This window comes from Protomyctophum bolini, assembly GCF_963924005.1.
Source record: "Protomyctophum bolini genome assembly, chromosome: 4".
In the NCBI taxonomy this organism is placed as follows: Eukaryota; Metazoa; Chordata; class Actinopteri; order Myctophiformes; family Myctophidae; genus Protomyctophum; species Protomyctophum bolini.
Window position 1 is genome coordinate 19,956,378 of NC_137865.1, and position 20,908 is coordinate 19,977,285.

Below are 20,908 nucleotides of genomic sequence, written 5' to 3' on the forward strand. Positions count from 1 at the left end.
AGAGACAGATCCAACAATGCACACAATAATACCTCACCCTAAACAACTGAACCCCTATTCATAATGATTAACTCTGTGGACTAAAGCAGTGACCACTGGTGATCACCACCTGTGTAAGACATGTAGATGGAAAACAGTGAATATGCAGCATACCAACAGTAGCAACATTACATTTCATGAACCCGTATAAATATGACTGAGCTACATACATGACACGAGTGAGCCAAGGACTCACCAAAGACGCAGGACTATATGCCTGTATAGACATGGATACACACGTGGGTCCCCACTGAGAAATGCTCACTAAACAGAATCACATTTATATTCAAAACACAGTTTTTAGATACGGGAGGCAAACGAATTCCCTCAAAACACAGTTTTTAGATACGGGAGGCAAACGAATTCCCTCAAAACACAGTTTTTAGATACGGGAGTCAAACGAATTCCCTCAAAACACAGTTTTTAGATACGGGAGGCAAACGAATTCCCTCAAAACACAGTTTTTAGATACGGGAGGCAAACGAATTCCCTCAATTAGTTACATTCAGATTAATAATATATATCCAAAAATACAAATAAACACCCAAGTGCACCTTTGCATGATGGATCATAAATTCACTTAAAGTAAGCTTAAATGTCAAAATGCCATGTCAATGTCAAAATCATCCTGGATTCACTTCTGTAACCGTGTCTTTCAAGTCATGCACACATGATACGAGATTAAAAAAAGATGTAGAGCTCTGTCCCTTGAACCTTTTTATTACCGATAATTTGGGTTATTATTATTTTTTGCTCACAATACATTGCAACAACGTTGTGATCTTTATAGATTGTCAATTTTGACAACCACATGATGACCACATCGTACAACAGAGGGTTCGTTAAAGGCTTAAGTGGTTAAACTGGGAATGACAAAGGAGAGCAGACGTGCAGGAGAGGGAGAATATATCAGTTTATCTGGATCCCTATTGAGCCTATAGCTGCACACTGGCCCTACTTAAGACAGAGGAAACAGTGGTTGGACTCGGATAAACCCCAGACGGCTATATTTCCATTTAGTCTCCCAGGGCCTTGGAACACAATTATAGCTTGTTTTTCCCAGGGACTCGCTTCAAAAGATTACATTTAAACAAGAAATGGATGCTGTGCATTTGTCTGGTTTCTCTGCCTCTATGCCATATATGAGAGTGCTTCTCAGGAGCTCAGGGTTGGACACGTTTTAAAGTCCCCACACACCGGCCACTGAATCATAACCTAGTATTTAGCAATGGCAAACTGAAACTTTGTGCTTTATATATTACTCTGTGCTTTTTACTTTACTCTAGTCTGTGCTTTTTATATTAAGGCATTACGATGAGGAATAGGTTGAAATACTTTTAATTAAACAACCTGACAATATCACAATTCACCAGAGTGTCATTTTACACAGTCACAGCAAACAGGTCACGCCTTTTACACCTTTAAACAAAATGCCAATGTTTGTTAATCATTTTATTTTGAAATAGGCTACATCTTTCAAGACCGTTCAGGAACACACACAAAACATAACACTGGTTGATCTCTAGATATACCAATTGAAGTTGTTTCCAAGCGTAAAATAGGCTTAAATGGGGTGGAAAATCTCTATGATTTATGTCTTAATGTCAGTTTGCTTTATCATCCGTACTTCTTACTCCATCTGTCCTCCTCAATAAGGAAAGGACTTGCCACGGCCAGTGCCCTGCAGGGCTACACCACAGCTCTTTGGCATTTTCACTCAGTATGTTCTGTGTTCAGATCGAAGGAGAGAGGCAAGCCTTTATACTTCGTATGCTTCGTTCGACATGGTATGAAAGAGACTTCAAACTGATCCGCTACATCATGGCACACGTAACTTTGACTTTATTCTCTATACTGCTGCATGTCATGCCATTGCTAAAATGTCTCTGTAATGCAAAGACGGTCGACTATTACTGTGTGAGCTTTTTGGTCTGTGGCACTATTATGCTTATATTAAAACAAGTTGACCTCTTAGGAGCATATGTGACGTGTATGTTATGTCTTATGTTATGTGTCTGCATCAGAGTGTGAGTGTTGCACGGCATCAGAGAGTTGCACGTACGGCACTAGAGAGATAAATTAGATTGATTCTGTGTCATGTCAGGTCGGGCCGGGCCAGGCTTGAACACCATGCGGCATGCACAGGCCAGGGCTGGACTGGACTTGGGCTGTTAGTCCAGTAATAATGTAATTTGACCTCAAACTAATTGCAAAAAAACCAAACTCAGCTGATTTTGTATCTTACATATGTCCTGAATAACATACAAAAAGTTGCCTGAAATTGTCTGAGGGGAAAGTGTTGAAAATGGCCTGTACAGTATGGCCACCATAGACATCCTATATAAGGCAAATAATTTCAAATTTTCCTTTTGTGTTTTCATGATGCTGAGTCCATTCCAAGCATTAGTTTTGCATAAAAACACTCCTTGAGCTAATAACGGCCATAGCCACTTTATGGTGGCCATACTGTACAGGCCATTTTCAAAACTTTCCCCTCAGACAATTTCAGGCAACTTTTTGTATGTTATTCAGGACACATTAAGATACAAAATCAGCTGAGTTTGGGTTTTTTGCAATTAGTTGGAGGTTGACCCCTTTTTTCCCATATAATGCCTGTACTATGTAGTTTTGGGCCTGTGTCGTGTAGGACTATAACCTTGTGTTGGGTAGGAGACATATCCGTTGGCAAGCAGTGCAATATACTGTATACTGACCAAATAGGGCTGCCATATAATAGTACAAATGTCTGCCTTTATGTAGTTGTAGAAGTCCCGGATTTATATGCATAAAAATGTTCTTTTTATACACTCACTCTGACACAGAGTTAACCACAACAAACCGATAAAATACGCCGATACACCAACCTTTCACAATGACCATTTTCTGAATATGTTTGGAAAATTGATTTGAACATTTTGGCCCATATAATGACATTGCCCAAAATAGGGACGGCCATGTTGAAAGTTAACACTCACAGGATTTTATAGCAGGGCTCTCGGGCTCGGCTGTGGTAGCATGTGGTCGCAGCTGCGTGGATAATCCCTTTAACGTCCCCTATCCTCGCCTGCGGGTGCCGTGCATCACTCCACAATCACGTTAGCCATCAGAACCCCCGTAGACACAGAGGGGCACAAATCCACTTGACGCTGTTGTTGCCGAGCTTGGAAACAGACAGACTGACAAAGGCAGGAAAACAACCTGTAGCTCTCTTTTGCTCTCGATGTTTCCCCCCTAGAGTCAGAATCTAATTTGTGCGCAGCTTTGGAGATTGGATTGAGCTGATAAAGGGACTTAATTTTCCACAGTTGACTTTTCCCTGTTCTAACCTTTACATGAAGCCCTCAGGCCAGGTAGAGACTACTATACAGTGTATAATCTACACCGTAGATAGATAGGCCTACTGTTTGTTCTGTCTCACAATGGGCTTCCACTCCAGTTCCATGGCACTTGGCTGCTGTAATACCAAGTTATACAATATTTCATTTCATAGTGATAGAATTTGACTCAAGCAAAGATAAAAATTGATTAATATAACTTAGTATTAAATAAAGTAACCGGAATTTCCAGACCCACAGGAAGGCACCCAGGGTGCCGGCCCGGTTCCAAAACAGTAGAGAAATGACAGTTACCATGTGGGGGGTCCCCGGAACATCCAGACCCCCAGGAACGTGCCCAGGCAGCTGGGCCGGTACAGACGTGCCACCCCACGTCCGAAACGGTTGAGAAAACTTACGGATTTAGAGATAAAGGGCACCTGGGCCACCAACATGCCCCCCCCCCCTGTTTTTGGAGACTGCCCTCTGGAAGCCTTATGGATAAACTGAGGGTTTAAACACTTGCAGTAACATGTATCATATGATGGTTTAGGACAGGGGTTTTCAACAGGTCGTCCGTGGAGGTATTGCATGTGGTCCCTGTCATGACCATGCATTTAGTAATGTAGGATTTGTAGATTAAAAAAAAAAATTATACTAGTTGAAAAACAGTGAACTGAATGACCTGGTGACATATGACTGTCCATGCAGTCATTTACTGATAAGTGGGAGGTCAAGAAATTCAACAGAAAAAGGGGTTTAAAATCTCAAGGGGGGGAAGTTCACCGGAATGACTAGATGAGTCATTATTATTAGGAAATTATTAGTCAATGGACCATTGGTTGAGAGTTGAGATGTTGTATACACATGGCATGCATATAGCAAGTGATACAAAAGCACGAATCTTAGCTCATAGCCCCTTCACCCAACACAACAGTGGTCCCCAGGTTGATTCTAAGTCAGGGTGGCACTGGTGGTCCCTCATTCACCATCAATTGAAAACCACTGGTTTAGGACATTTAGGCTTATTTTCTTTGCCATGGTAAGCCCATTACTGGCAAAAAGTTAAAAGTTTATACTTTGGGGGCCCCTAAGCTTGAGCCTGGTTACCGTGTACTGTACTGTACTGTACTGTACTGGCACACCCGAAATCATCATACATTTCATATGTGCATGTGTGTTTGTGTGTGTGTTAGGTTGCGCACAGGTGGTGAAAAACAACCATGCTGTTTTCGTGCTCAGACACAGCCACCCAGCCAGCCACCCACCTACCCACACACATATAGCTCCGTAAAAAGAATATATGCTGTTTTACATGATATAATTATATATTGATTAGTTAATATCAATAATCATTTCAAATGCAGGGATTGTACATTAAGCCATTCAAGTAGAGATAATAAATAACTCTTCCAAAACATTTGAACAAAAGACCTGCATTTTGAGGTTACATTTGAAAGCTGTGGGGGGAGGGGGGGTGCATGCATGGTAGCCTAATTGCCAAATGACGCCCCTGGGGTTTGACGTCAGAAAGTAGCCTACGAATAATTGACCCCCCATAAATAACCCATGGGACAGGGCGTCTGTTGCACGCACACTCGCACAGCACACAGCACAGCACGGCACAGCACGGCACAGCACAGCACAGCACAGCACAGCACAGCACAGCACAGTGAGGTCCAGCCAGCAGCCAAACACCCGCACGCACGCGCGCGCACGCACACACACACGCACAGTCACACACACACACACACACACACACGCTCTCTCTCTCTGAAACATGCCCATTTCGAGCAGCTCCACGTCTTCCATGAAGAGCCTCCGCCGGGCGGCATCTGAACTGGAGAGGTCTGATTCTGTGACGGTAAGATTATTATATTAATGGTCGTGGTGTATGTTGGATTCTAAAGACTCCGGTTGAATTAGACAGGATCCATGCAGTGTTAAAACCACGCGTGTCGCGTGTAGAGGTCAGGACCGTCACAAGGCTATGCGCGCACGGAAAGCCTTTACGCACCGGAGCTGTCCAATGCAGTGCACATTGCAAAACTATTGAACGGTACATAATGCGTGGTGCTTTCACAGGCTATTAATCAAGGATAATTTGAGTAGACCTAGTATTTATTTTATGGCAGCTACATATCCATCATCAGAATTTTAGAACAGCCGTCTATGTCGCTACTACTTCTCTTTTGGAGATGTGATAGCCTAAAAGTGCTATTTTGCTTACGGTTCATTTTTCTTTGTAGGCTAGCTAGCGGCTATATAGCCTACAAAGACAAATTAACCGTGATAAATGCCAACATAGCTCTGCACACTTTTCTTGAACCTTGTCGGAAGTTGTCAGTGTGCTGTGTCAGCATGTGTGCAGTGCATGTCACTGCTAACTTCTCAACAAGTGATGGAAGAAGTATAGGCTACTCACATGGTTTACTTAAGTAAAAGTATCAATACTGCAAATACTCTATACAAGTAAATTACAAGTAAATAAATCCGGAAATTTTAAGTATACAGCTACAAAAGATTTGGCATCAAAATTTATTCTTAAAGTGGCAGAAAGTGCGGGCTACTCAAAATGTTCCATTTAACAACTTTTCAAATATTTTGAAATTATATCGCATTCATATTAAAAGTTTTTTTTATTTTTTGTATTTCTTCAGTCTATGACGACGTAACACACTACGCATTGTGAGCTTTAAATGGCCACAATGTAGGCTATATAATAGATATAGGGCGGGAGTGGTTAATGTATAGGTTATGTAATAATCCAAATCTACAAAGTATATTATAGGCTGACTAGTAACTACATTTTCAAATAATTGTAGTGGAGTAAAAGTGTAGGCCTACAGTATAAAGCATTGCAGTGCATGGGTGTGGTTTTCTGGAATCACTGAAAAATCGACCATTCATTTTCCCCATAGAGATTTACGGTGATTCATCATGACCTGCATAAAACCTTTGATTCTGTGGGAAAAAATAAAAATAAAAAACGCTATAAACAAAGGGTATTTATTAAATGTAGTAGATCATATAATTAAATATTAAAAAACAAATCTTCACAGAATCAAAGGTTTTATGCATGGATCATGGATGGTTAGCATGGCTATATATAGGCTTAGAATTATTGATATAAATAATTTTATAAATCTCTGGGAAAAAAATATTGGAGAGTTTTCAGTATAGTGGGTCCAGAAAACTACGCCCACATGCTATATGCTCTATAGGCCAGGGGTTCCCAAAAGGTAGAAGGTATAGACCACATGACATGCTCCTAAAAATATATATCATAAAAAAGGGAGAAAAAAATGTCCTATTCCAGGACATTTTTAAAGCCAGAGCTGCTCTTCCAAAGCCCCCTCAGGTACATTTATAAACTATTTTCAGCAATGATAATACTTTTTTTGTGGGTAGATCTTGTTCTCAATTCAAAAACGTGTGCATGGGCACCCCTGCTCTAGGCATAGCAATGGGTGTGGTTTCCTGGTTCCACTGAAAAATCAGCCATTCATTTCTCCCATATAGATTTACACAAATATTTATATTAATTATTTTAAGCTTAGAATCAAGCCTTCCTGGTGAATCATGACCATAAAACCTTTGATTCTGTGAAAAGAATATAATTAAAACCACTAAACAAGGGGTATTTATTAAATGTGTAGGCCTATTAGCCTATATCATTTTCATATATCATCATTTTAGAAAATAAGTTGTATGATCATGAATAACCAGCATCCTGGTTGGCTTGATTCTAGGCTTAAAATATTTGTTGTAAATCTCTTTATTTTTTCTTCAGTGGAACCAGAAACCCATGCCCACGGCTATGCCCTATACAAAATACCTCACAATTGTATTTAATACTGTATAGCTACAGTAGCCTTGAGTAGCCTATAAATGTATTTTTTGTGTTTGTCTTTACAGTCTCAAAACACTTGCACACTAGTCTATATATGCATGATGACTTTTGTTTTGTATTTGCGTTCAGTCACAGTCTCCGAGGTTCGTCGGCAGACGGCAAAGTTTGATTGAAGATGCGCGCAAAGAGCGAGAGGCAGCGGCCGCCGCGGCTGCAGCAGAGGCAGCAGACCCAGCGGAACAGATCGTGTTTGAAGAAGACGATGGTAAAGCTCTGCTCAACCTCTTCTTCACCCTGAGGACGTCCAAGACACCCACACTGTCACGATCCCTCAAGGTGTTTGAGGTAAGAGACATCCGACCCGAGCAACAAGTATTCTAATTTCTGATGAAGGTTTATTTTCTTCCAAAAACTGAATTGAGGCAGTGGTTCTTCTACAAAAAAAAATCAAATCAAGGCTATAAACTTAGTCTAGACGTGATGACTATAGCCTCGCGTTGTGATACTAATATAATGCATGGGGGCAATATGCAGTGCAGGCAGATTAAATCTGGCTGCGCCATGCAGGCTATTATTATTATTAAAATGACTATATGCATTTGTTGGATTACCTGGTGTTTACCTGGCAAATCGCTGCTGAGTGTCTGCTAAATGCCTAAATTGTTATTGTAAATTGTGTGTGTGTGTGTGTGTGTGTGTGTGTGTGTGTGTGTGTGTGTGTGTGTGTGTGTGTGTGTGTGTGTGCGTGCGTCTGCATTTGAAGACCTTTGAAGCTAAGATCCACCATTTGGAGACGCGGCCATGCAGGAAGCCCAAGGACAGCCTGGAGGGTCTGGAGTACTTTGTCCGCTGTGAGGTGCACCTTTCTGACGTCAGCACGCTCATCAGCGCCATCAAGAGGATTGCAGACGACGTCAAGACCACCAAAGAGGTCAAATGTAAGACCCTCTCCGTTTGTATTTGGAATTATTAAGTGGCTCTGCAGGGGAGCGTGTCAGAATTGAAGGCACAATTTTCCCGAGATTCCTTGCAAAGCATTTGCTTTCAATGAGCGGAAGCTTGTCAAGCTTCCCTGTGCGTAACATAAGTCCTGGAAAAGACGTGCTGTGATTGGCCAGTAGTCACTTGAGTGACAGCACTGCACTGCTTTATGTCACTGGAATATCCAACTGTCTGTAGACTGTCCACCTGGAGACATTAATATTTTTGCCCAATTTCCCTTTTCTCCTCCAGTTCACTGGTTCCCAAAGAGAATAGCTGAATTGGACAAATGTCACCACCTCGTCACAAAGTATGATCCAGATTTAGATCAGGACCATCCCGTGAGTATATAAAATTCTTCTTTCTTATGTTCGCTCAGAAATTCAGGGTTCGGGGTCGCCAGTTCTAATATGATTATTTTGGGGGGTCCCCAGTCGGAGTGCCTGCTCAGCAGGGAGCAGGATTTGGGAGGAATAGACCACATCAGAATGTTTTAAACAGAGCGGGTATTTCTAGGTAGTATCTCTATGGATATTTACTCAATATAAAATAAAGTGTCCAGAACATTAGCTATGTCTAGTTTGTCAACCTGAAGCTTATACTATTAATATCAGAAGTGTGTCCCGTTCGTCTAGAAATAGGGTTATTGAATACTGCTCCAATGCAAACGCCAGAGTTTTCAACCTGTAAATAAATTTTTGGTTGTGGTGATTTCCTGATGATTTATTTGGTCTATAGCGTGTTCCTCCACATATGTTATACACTCTGGTGAAACTCCTCACTGTCTATCAGTTGACATGTGGTTGTCTAGACCAGGGGTTGTTGACGTTTCTGTCTGGGGACCCTCGAAAATGCTTTGACCATGTCTCACGATCCCCGCCCCCCTCCCTACCCCAATAATATAAGAATAGATAAATACATAAATTAATACAGATTATTGATTGAAAGATTGCCTATGCATACAGATATGTGGCGTGACCCCATTGTTTATCCATTGTGGACAGGGCTTCACAGACCTTGTCTACAGACAGAGGCGGAAGATGATTGGAGAGATTGCCTTCAGATACAGATAGTAAGACACTTAACCTCATGCCCTCCTTATTTATTAGTGATTGTTGCCTATTCAGATACATACTAGATGTCACTCAGATGCTGTCCGTTTGTTATTTGGAATGCAGGGGACACATTTCACACAATATAAATAAATGTATAGTGACAAATACTCCCAAAACAATTCAATGTAAGTTACTTTGTAATTTTACTTTTTAATACTTATTAAATAATAAGTAATTTTAAAAGCATTAAAATACTTTTTGAATATTGAGTACGCCAGTACTTTGAATGAGCACTTGTAGTTGTAGTAATATTCAACTCGAGTAGGCTACTGTTGTTGAGTACGTAGTCCACCACTAGTCTAGTTGTTGTCTGGTCTAGTGACTAGTGACTAGTGACTAGACAACCTGAGGATTTACTAAAAGTGTGCTTGTCTGCTCTTGTCCTCAGCGGGGAGATCATTCCCAAACTGGAGTACACAGAAGAGGAGATAAACACTTGGTACTTAATTTATGAGATTTATTATGTATCCTTCTGTTTGTGTGTTTACATGAATCAACGTAAATTTAGTACAATTCCACTATTGTTTAATAGTTATATTGTGTGCTATCTCTCTCTCTCTCACTATATATCTATTTTAACAATTGTAAAGTTGGTCACGTGGCCCAGCCAATGACAACATGTGTGGAAAAATATGTGCGGCCAAGCCATTGAAAACGTGTGGACACTAGCCTTAGCCAATCAGAGCCAACATGTGCATGCTCACCCACACCCCGAGCCTTCCCTACACGGAACACTAACCACTGTTGCCTATGCTGTTGCCCCAACAGGCCCAGAAACAAGGCCTTTAAACCACGCTACTTACACACACTACAACTCGCTTACAATTCGCAAACCTGGCAACACTGCCCTGTCAGACATTCACAATCTGTTCTCTCTCGGCTCTCGCAGGAGAAGAGAAAGAAGGAAGGGGAGGAATTATAGGCTCACTATTTTGCTTATTCCTTCTAAATCTCTGTATATAAACTATATCTCTCTCAGCGATCGTGTTAGTTACATCAACATTGTTGTTTGTCAATAGTTGTTTTTTGCCGAAGTAAAACAATTACACTGTTCGCTACTTCACATTGGCTTCTCATTGCATGTACACACACACACGCACACGCACGCCTGTAAGCCACCCCCCCACACACACACACATGTCCCACACACACACACACACACACACACACACACACACACACAGGCGCGATTACATACAGTTTCATTCATGCAAACACGGCACTTCTGCCGCGGAGTGCGTGGCGAAGTGACTCTGGGATTGAGTGTTCGCGAAGCGGGCGCAAATTTCTAGTATATATATATATATAATATATGGGTAATTAGTTTTTTCCCCATGCCGCACCAATTTATTCCTCAATGAGTCAGCTTCATAAGCGTCTTTGTTACACACATGCTTGTGAGTCATGGCAGTATGATTTGGCCTCCATGGTTATTTTGATAAATTAGTTACAAGTGGAGGGTGCTATTAAAGCAATCTAGACATCATAGCTTTAGATCATCTAAGTGCAAAATGTCAGCGAGGGTGCAGTGATTGAATGGATTGCCACTCAGTGTAGCAAATGGTCGTGTTGTTTTGCTTTGGGAAGAAATAGAGAAAAAAGAGTTGTGAAATAAATTACCACTGCTCATCCGTTAACTAAAAAATCATAATTACAATTATTTTTGCATTAATTGTCAATCGTTTCCAAAAATGTAACATTTTTCAAAAATAGCAGAATTAGTAGATCAACTATTTCTGCTATTTTGTACATTTTTTGAAACAAAAACATAATTAAAATGTATTAAACGTTTCAGTGATTTCTTCTTTGTATACATTTCTTTGCATCTGCACTGTGCAATTTCTGATTACAATTGTAACAGAACAGAAATACAATTGTAAAGTTCCAATGTTCAATGCTAAAAACACAATAAAATCGCAATTACATGTCTGACAATTAATCGTCAACTTAAAATTGTAATCGTGACAGCCCTACTACTCACTCGGTCACTCACAAAATAACATATCATGTATCATTTTAGCACGTTCAAATCATTTCTGCAATCTGTAATCCTCATGAATGGACTGTGCGGTTGTGTTGTGCAGGAGAACGGTGTACGCCACCCTGAGGGATCTGTACAACACCCACGCCTGCACAGAGCACCTGGAGGCCTTCCGTCTGCTGGAGAGGCATTGTGGGTATAGCCCAGACAACATCCCTCAGCTGGAGGACGTCTCGCGCTTCCTCAAAGGTACACTTTACTCGTATTCTTTTGAATAAAGTTCCATTTAGTTTTAGTCATATTTTTAGTCATCTGAAATGTTGTACTTTTATTAGTCTGGTTTTAGTTGACTAAATATTATAGGATTTTAGTCAACAAAATCTACAGTCGATTTTTTAGTCGACAAGTTTTTGCCGGGCGTTGTAATGCCTGATTTATAGGTGTGTGCCGAAAATAGCTGATCTACTACTTGTACATCTGCTATGTACACCCACGCGCAGCCAAGCATAAAATGACTTGTCTTCGTTTGACTGGATCTCTTGTCCACTAGTCCCTCCCTAACATTTTCATCTAATTTTAATTTGTTAACTGCATAGAGAAAACCCTATTCAGATGAATCCTTAGTTAGAATGTCATGTTTCATTTGCCCTCGATCACTAACTTCTCTCTCTCTCTCTCTCTTACACACACACACACACACACACACACACGCACACACACACACACACACACACACACACACACACACACACACACAGAGCGCACAGGGTTCCAGTTGCGTCCAGTCGCAGGTTTGCTCTCGGCCAGGGATTTCCTGGCCAGTCTGGCGTTTCGGGTGTTCCAGTGCACGCAGTACATCCGCCATGCCTCCTCTCCCATGCACTCCCCAGAGCCGTGAGTATACACTACACACCACCCTCCTCTTCCTCCTGCCTTCATCTCTTTCATCATCATCTTTACACTTTGGGCTGTTCTCCCCGATTAGGACATCCTCTGTGCCACTCTCTCTATATATACTGTATCAAAGGCATAAAAAGCCCAGAAAATATATTTAGGACCCCAATAACTCTGAGAGTTACAGACCTGTAAGGGTCCATTTGCTTCCGTGTGTACTCTCTCAGAGTTATAGATCTGTAAGGGTCTATGTCGCACGCCCTCAAGGAATGCTGAGGGTCCCTGGTCACCACTTTGAGGACCAATCCTCTGTGCTGTCTGCTCCATCAAGTCACATCATGTTGTAAAAACCACAGGAGGCACAAGGGGGCGCCAGAGGTGCCAATTGAAAATATCAACCAGGAAAGCATCTGTGTCATTTTAGATTTTAGCTATATAGACCAATTATTTGTTTACAGACATTTGGACTGGGCACGGGTGACTGTTTCATGTAATCAATTCCCAACAGATCTCCAAACCTGTTGTTTTGAGGAGCACTGGTTTCAGTCCATTCAACCACTGGCGGAACAACCCGGTACCGGGCCGTGGGGGTGACCACACCATCTGGCCTCGACGAACCTGACTCCCAAAGCACCCACCCACTTCTGAACTAAAATGAATATGGCACGGCGGCCAAGTCGGGCCAACAGTTCCAAGTACATCCTTGCAGGCAGTGACAGTACTGTAGGCCTACTGTAGCCTGCCTGCCTACCTGTTAATGTTTTGGGCAGCTGCCGCTGATGATTTTACCAGCATCAGTGTGATACTTTTACATTTAATGAATTACTCACCTAATGTTGGCTACCGGCGCAGTAGCTCGATAGGACCCACCACTTCCACCATGTTTAACGTATATTCCAAAGTGTGTACAAATTGTTTAAGTCAAAGATGCGCAGCATCATGGCTTTCATATGGTAATATAAACTTTGGCTAAAAGCAATCCATCACCACCATCACTTCTAATCAATGTTTAATTACAGTCTGTCAGTCCCTCCCTCCCCAATATTATGATCTGGAAAAACAACTGTCTGTCATGACAGTCATGGAAGTAGGCTACAGCCGAAACAGACTTCCTCTTCCTCTTCCTCTTCAAAATAAGAGCTATACTTGTAATGATTAGTCAACACTAGTTTTATGTCTTAAGTGAACTTACAGGATGTGTAGATATATTTGTAGCGCCCTGAGAGATAATCACACACAACAGAAACCTATGGATTATATAATTCAAGAGTGAGAGATCACAATAAAAATCCTAATCATTCTTCCTCCACACTGGGAGAAAAACAGCAGATGGCATTTGTAGAATTGGCCTGACACAGCACACATGCGAGCACGTTTTGTTTTGTTAGTTTTCCAAGACAGATAATTTCTAGGTCTGCTATGCTCTAAATCCGATCATGCTTCTCTTCAGATGTTCTCTGTCTCTGTTGCTTTATCTTCTCATCTCATCTGGGGCCATAATGTTGTTGTGGTGTCTCTCTCTCGCTCTCTCTCTCTCTCTCTCTCTCTCTCTCTCTCTCTCTCTCTCTCTCTCTCTCTCTCTCTCTCTCTCTTCAGGGACTGTGTCCATGAGCTTTTGGGCCATGTGCCCATGCTGGCAGACAGAACCTTCGCCCAGTTTTCACAGGTGAGGATGAGGCGGCTACATCCAGATCCAGTGGTGGAAAACGTACTCACATTCCTCTTAAATACTGCAGTGTAGAAATACTCCGTTACAAGTAAAAGTCCGGAATTCAATATTGACTTGAGTAAAAGTACAAAAGTATTGGCATCAAAATGTACTTAAAGCACCAAAAGTAAAAGTACTCATTGCGCAGAATGTCCCTTTTCAAGTTTTCAAATGTATAACAATCTTTTGAAAATAGCAGATCTACAAGCTCACAATGCATCGAATCACTATGCATTGCAAGCTTGTAGATCTGCTATACTCAAATGGCTGATATGGTTGAAGTGGTTAATGTTTGTTTTGTAATAATAATCACAATCTACAAAGTTAACTAGTAAAGTTTTCAAATAAATGTAGTGGAGTAAAAAGTACAATATTTGGATCCGAGATGGAGTATAAGTAGGACTATTGGAAATTGGAAATACTCAAGTAAATTCCTCCAAATTCTACTTAAGTATCGTACTTAGGTAACTTTCCACCACTCGCTACATCCAACATTTCACTCTTTTCTTGCCGCTCCGTGCACTTCTGTTATGATGAAGTTGATATGATGAGAGCCAGGTGTGTGATAACGTCTGCTCTGCCAAATGTGTGTTGTAGAACATCGGACTGGCATCGCTGGGCGCTTCAGAGGAAGATATTGAGAAGCTGTCCACAGTGAGTGGCTATCCTTTCCAATTTGACGCTGTATTTCTGTTTAGTAAAATCCTCTGTTCATTTACCCATTTGTAATGTTATATCCTCAGAGTTAAAGGTTCTGTAAAAGTTATATGTTATGTCAAAATAAGTGTTAAATACACTAACACCTAACACACATACACTAACATACATTAACATAGCAACCACTCTATAACTATTACTGAATAATCACTCTAGTCTAAAGTGTACTACTAGAGTGTTTGCTCAGTAACAGTTTCTTGTCTCTCCAGCTCTTAACCAGAAAATACATTTTCAGGTTGGGTACAAATTGTCCGGACAAAACAGGATGCAATATAAATTAATAGGCAAGGAATTTCAACTCCAGTTCAGTGAGACTACTCATGACTCTCTATGAGAAACTGTTCAAAAGTTAAGTCAAATGATGGAAACTATGACATATTGACCAATCCGGAGAGGGGTGGGGATAATTGACTGAATCAAATCAATTGACGTGACTCAAAAGTCTGTATGACAAACCATTGAACCGTTATAGCAAAAAATAGTAACTATCAATATTGACCAATGAGAAGAGGGGTGGGGCTACGATACAGAAATTAAGTTTTATTTGGAACTGATGCATTTGTTCTCTCGCCTAACTGGATGAAATTGGTGTCCCACCAGAAAATGTATTATCTACTTTTCCTAAAGAGCTGGAGAGAAGGGGAAACCCCTGGTACTGAAGAAACACTATAGCAATGATTACTTTTTAAAAGTAAAGTGAAATCAGCTAACTTAATGTTTACATGTCTGATTGTCCCTCAGCTGTACTGGTTCACGGTGGAGTTTGGCCTGTGCAAGCAGAACGGCCAGGTGAAGGCGTACGGAGCTGGACTGCTCTCCTCATTTGGGGAGCTCGAGGTACGTACAGTCCAGTGCCCAACACGTTTTCTCTTTTCGTCCTGTGATTTTATCTCTCTGTCCGGAACATTAAAAGGAGAGCTCTTCACCCACTTTCTTTTCTTTTTCTTAATTCAAAGTTTTCCCAATCCATTTTCAAATTGATCTTAAAATTGGTCTGTTCAGTTCAGTAAAAGTCCAGTTCAGTAATAGCTGCCTATCAGTGACATAATGGACGGGGATTCCAAGCTAATAGAAACAACAGCCTTTCATAGTCATTTGGAAAGTTAACAGACTGAAATAGAAGCCATTTTAATTGCATTAATATAAATAATAAAACAAGGTTTTAAACCTCAATATTGAGGTAGGTGGGTTTCTGAACCTGTCCTTGAATCTTTTTCTCTTTGCCTCTCTTTGTCTTTGACAGCACTCCCTGTCCGATGAGCCTGAGAGGAGGGAGTTTGACCCTGAGGCAGCTGCGGCGCAGCCTTACCAGGACCAGGAATACCAAACTGTCTACTTTGTTTCTGAGAGCTTTGCAGACGCCAAGGAGAAACTCAGGTACACGGTGCACATTGACGCTTGCACACGCATGCACATACCACCTAGACTCTCTCTCACATGCACACACACACATACCACCTAGACGCTCTCACACACTCACACAGACACAGACGCAAGCACGCACACACACAGACACACACAAAGCCAAAGGGTTATGTAGGGACAAAGTCAGAGAACAGCCAGCCAGTCCCTGAGGCCAACGCAGAAAGGTTTGTAGTGTTGTTGTTTGTCAGCCCGACGAGCCAGCAGACAGCTGTTACCAATGTAATTCTCTCTTACCGAGGCAAAAATGCTGTTTTGTTTCACTTGGCGGCCAGATCAAATGTTGCCTTGCGAAAACAAGTAGCTTTAGTGTGTGTTTTCACTGTATTGGGTCTCTCTAACTAGGAGGCTGCCGTATGACATCTCTCCTCCTGTAATAATGGATAAGACAGCATTAGCGTGGGAAAGCGTTAGAATGGTGTTTTACGAGGATGGATGGATTACATCTCAGGTGCTGAGGAAAGCAGGAGATGTGGTGGTTGCCCAATAATATGCACAGCCGTTGTGGATGTAAGAGGTCAGACAGGATTCAAGATCCAGGTTTCTGACACGGGGAACCCAAACATCTACTGGTCGTCTAAAGGGGGAATTTCCCCCCGGCTAAGACAAATATTTGGATTTACAAGAAGGTTTCAGAGAGTTTGCCGGTAATGCACTCGAGCAGAGAATCCTGTAGGTTGACCGACTTTTACGTTTTTGTGTTTAACGTTACGTCCGGTTGGGTTGCGGTTTTCGCCTCATTCCGTTTGTCTCTTTGTTTGGTTGCCTTTAACTGCTTAAAAACCTCATATACTGCTTATGGTTGAACATAGACCTAACTAGAACATGAACATAGCACAGTCATAGATAATACAAGACATAGACAAGACAAGCAAAATCTGTGACTGTGGCAACATGTTGTGATTTTGTACATCTGCTACTTTAACGCTATAGGGTTTTAGTGTGAACGGATTTGCTCTCTGACTGTGCATGCATGTCTCTCGTGGAATTGCAATGACAGGTACAAATATCATGACTGCAAGATGAGATTCATAATCATTTCCAAATCTTCATTCAGTGAGATTTGTGTGTGCATGTCAATGATCTTGTGTTGACTCATGCTGATTCTATATCATGCATAGTGAAACGTGCTGTCAGGCTGTAGGTGTGGCCACTAACACAATGATTGAGATTTATAAAGACCAGAATCATGAGAACATTTGACTTAACGTTTGACATTTCTGTCCTTCCTTGTGTGCGTTATTTAAGCTCTTCGCGCCGTCGCTAAAAGGCCTAATTAACAATTAGGGTCTAACAAACTTTCTCCAGGCCATGCATATGATAATTGAGGCCATGCATTTGTATGATAATTTGTTTTTTGAAGGCTGCATGCTAAATGTAAGTACTTCCCCCTGAAAGATGCATATAAGCACTGGTGCTTACGGTGCTTTTTCAATATGCTAACCCTTTTCACACCTGAAACCATGGCTCTGCCATGATGAAAAGAATATTCAGTTTCAGTATGCTAAACTTGACCACATCGAGAACAGTGTCGATTTTGTTGATGAAAACTATGACAAAAAATGTCTGTCGAGACTAAATAGTAAATACTGACAATTTCATCAACAAATAAAAACTAGACTCAAATGTTAGGGGGGGACTAGTGGAGAAGAGATCATAAAAAGTGTATTTACAACGCATCAAGACCCACCAAAATGCATTTTTGACTAAAATTAGACTAACACTAACATATTTCACTAAATGACATTTTATTCAAAAGACTATGACTAAAACGAAATCAAAATTTGAGATTGACTATTTTCACCATTTTAGGTCCCAGGGAGACGTAAACTTTCTCTTTTGGGCCTCAAACTAAAAGGTTTGGGAACCACTGCAATTAGACAACCTGAATTTGCTGTTCTCCGACAGGACATACCTGGCTGGCATCAAGCGACCATTCTCCGTGAGGTTCGATCCGTACACGAGCAGCATCGAGGTCCTGGACAACCCCCTGAAGATCCGAGGAGGCCTGGAGTATGTGAAGGATGAACTCAAGACTCTGACAGATGCCCTCAATGTTCTGTCGTGAGTCATGCAGTCCCTGTGTACCACTACTGCTGTGTTCTGCTCTGTGATAACGTCTGACACGTACCAAGACCGTTGTGTTCATAACTTTCTGTGCTGTGTTATGCTGCTATCTATTGTATGAAATGTCGTCTGGTCAGTGGTGGCAACCATTCAAACCTCAGTGCATAGTATCATGTTCAAAGACAGAATGTCCACTCGCGCCTGGATGTGGATTCATTCATTGACACAGCCAGGGTTCCATTAGCTGGTGGTGGAGTTTGATATTTATGATTCTATTTAACAAATTAATAAAGAAATTAACTAGTCTACTACATCAAAGATTATTTGTCTTAAAATGTAAAAAGAAAAAAAAAATATATAGCTTAAATACCCGATCTATAAGCTCACAACGCGTCACATTATGTTGATATTTTTGGTATTTGTATAGCTCTTGATACTTTTGCTATTTGTCAGTGGTAAAGAAAATGACCTGCTCTATTTATTTTACAAATGGAACTGTGGTTACAGCTTAAGTACATTTACTTGAGTATTTCAATTTTTCAACACTTTATCATCATCATAATTTTTCGACCGCGGTCGAGATCATGGATTTCACAATGCCACGCCAGACTTCCCGGTCCTTCATTGCCACCCCCAGTTCCTGCTTACTGATTCATGTGTCCCTAGCGATGACATCGGGGAACAACAGTTTTCTACCTCTGGTCTGCTTTGAGGCAGGACTCCAGAGAAGAAGGGAAGATATAACCTCATTGTCAGCTCTGTAGCAGTGGCCGGCAAACTGTGTTCTTCTGGATTGGACTAGTAAAGAAACACGGGGAAGGTTGCCGTATATTAGATTAGTCGATGGGTGGCTCTTCCAAGACAGATTTTGCGCTCTCATTAGAACCGCTCTATCAAACCGTTTCTCTAGTTTCTTTGAAACACTTTATACTTCTCCCCCACTAGATCTCAGAGGCAAATATTGTACATTTTACTCCACTAGCAATATTTGAAAACTTGAGTTACTAGTAACTTTAGATTAATTACAAAACAATCAATCCAATTAAGCCCTATTTTATACTTTGGTTCTTCTATTTTCGGAGATCGTCTCATTTTTAAAAAATGTCAGTATACTTTTACATTGGGCAAAGTTTGATGCAAATATTTACGTATTTTTCCTCAAACAATTTACAATGTAAAAGAGTACTTACATTGTGGTATCGTTACTTTTAATTGAGTAAAGCAGTACTCACCAGTCACCACTGATGTCGGGCTGTGTGTGTTGGACATTCATGGCTTTAGAGACAAACTTTGTTGCTTGAAAAATCTGTCCGAAATAACCAAATCAAATAGAAGTGTTATTATGAATGTATTAAAAGAGACAAAAATAAATGCATATGGTGTCATGGATTTTAAATCAAAACAATGTCTAATTTTGATTTGTTGTAATGGTGAATAAACTTTATATTTTAATCACATCTAGTGCATTTTATTTAAAAAAATAAATACAAATCTATGTGCACAAGAGTTTACATTTTTGCTGTTTGAATGTTATGCTGTTTTTTGTCTTAAATAAAAAAGGATGCATAATGCTTTAAATGTATTGAATTGTCAGTTGCATTTTCTTCAGTAAAATGTATGTAGGCTATAATAAATTATCACAAATCACCATTCACTGTTTCTATCATTATAGAAGCCAACACGCTAAAATTCTTCGCCCAACAATTTCTGTTCAATCAATTAGAATTCCTCACTCGACTATACTCATGTTAACAACATATGGCCTCTGTTTGGTGGATAGGCTACCACTACCTCATGTCCAAAACTGTCTTTTCAGGAGTCTTGCAGATCTGCTACTTTCGATGCTTTTGTGTGACGCTGTAGTATATGATCAACTAGAGGCTTTCATTTACTAAAAACATAAAAAGTTAACATGTGGAGACTCTAATGACAAGGCCACTAGCTTATACCTCTAACCATTGGCCACACATTTTCCATAATAGTCCAGTATAGGCTACTGGTTACAGTAGCTATACTTTTACTGCAGAGTTTGACCCAGTCCTGCTAAAGGACAATTATTAATACTTGAGATGTACGTAATGTTATCTGCCACAGGAGGGTGCTATCTTACCAGGGTTGTCATACACAAAATCACAGGCCGATGAAAAAGGGAAATAGTTAACTGAAAATAAGGGCTAAAAATGTATCATTATCATACACTCTCCTTTGCTTTAAAAAGGCACTAAAAAGGATCTAAATCTCTTAGAATTGGCAACAGTTGTGTCTTTAGAGAGGTGAGCTAACGTCTGGACGACATGTCCAGACAGAGTGCATCAGGTGTTAGCTCAAGTGGTCATCCTCGGGACAAAGGGAGGCTATTGACATAATAATCCTGAGCATTGTTCCCCAGCCATTCTGAAAGCCTTGACAAAAACAAATGGAAGTTCCGTTAGCAGACCACTAGGTGTCATCCTAAAGACATGGCCAGACTGATATACCCTTTTTCAGAAGCCTTCCCCAGGGAATCCTCCTCACACAGGGTTACAGCACTGAAGTGAATGTGCTGGGTTGGGTTGTATGTAAAAATCTGATGTTTCATGTCTTACGGCCAATGTAGTGTAGCCTACTGTGATATTGATGCTTGACACCTGTGTGAGACCATTCTGGGCGGGAACCTCTTTTGGTGTTTTAATTATTATGTTATACTTTAGCTATTGAAAAATAGCAGATCTACAAGCTCGTAGCGCGGCACTCGGTGCCGTGCGAGCTTGTAGGTCTGCTATTTTTGTTTTTTTAAAGTGGCGCAAATTTGGAATATACTGTATATTATTCTTTCAG

The 20,908-nt window shown here is 40.8% G+C and overlaps 1 protein-coding gene across 1 annotated transcript; it reads left to right on the top strand.

Annotated features, from left to right (window-relative positions):
* Positions 1-5,133: 5,133 nt before the first annotated feature.
* Positions 5,134-18,092, top strand: th (tyrosine hydroxylase; the record flags this gene model as incomplete). Its single annotated transcript, XM_080761014.1, has 13 exons — positions 5,134-5,217; positions 7,342-7,551; positions 7,970-8,144; positions 8,440-8,528; positions 9,192-9,259; positions 9,691-9,741; positions 11,387-11,532; positions 12,042-12,177; positions 13,774-13,843; positions 14,483-14,539; positions 15,344-15,439; positions 15,846-15,979; positions 17,933-18,092. The coding sequence occupies 13 exons, from the start codon at positions 5,134-5,136 to the stop codon at positions 18,090-18,092; spliced, it is 1,476 nt and encodes a 491-aa protein (XP_080617140.1).
* Positions 18,093-20,908: the final 2,816 nt, after the last annotated feature.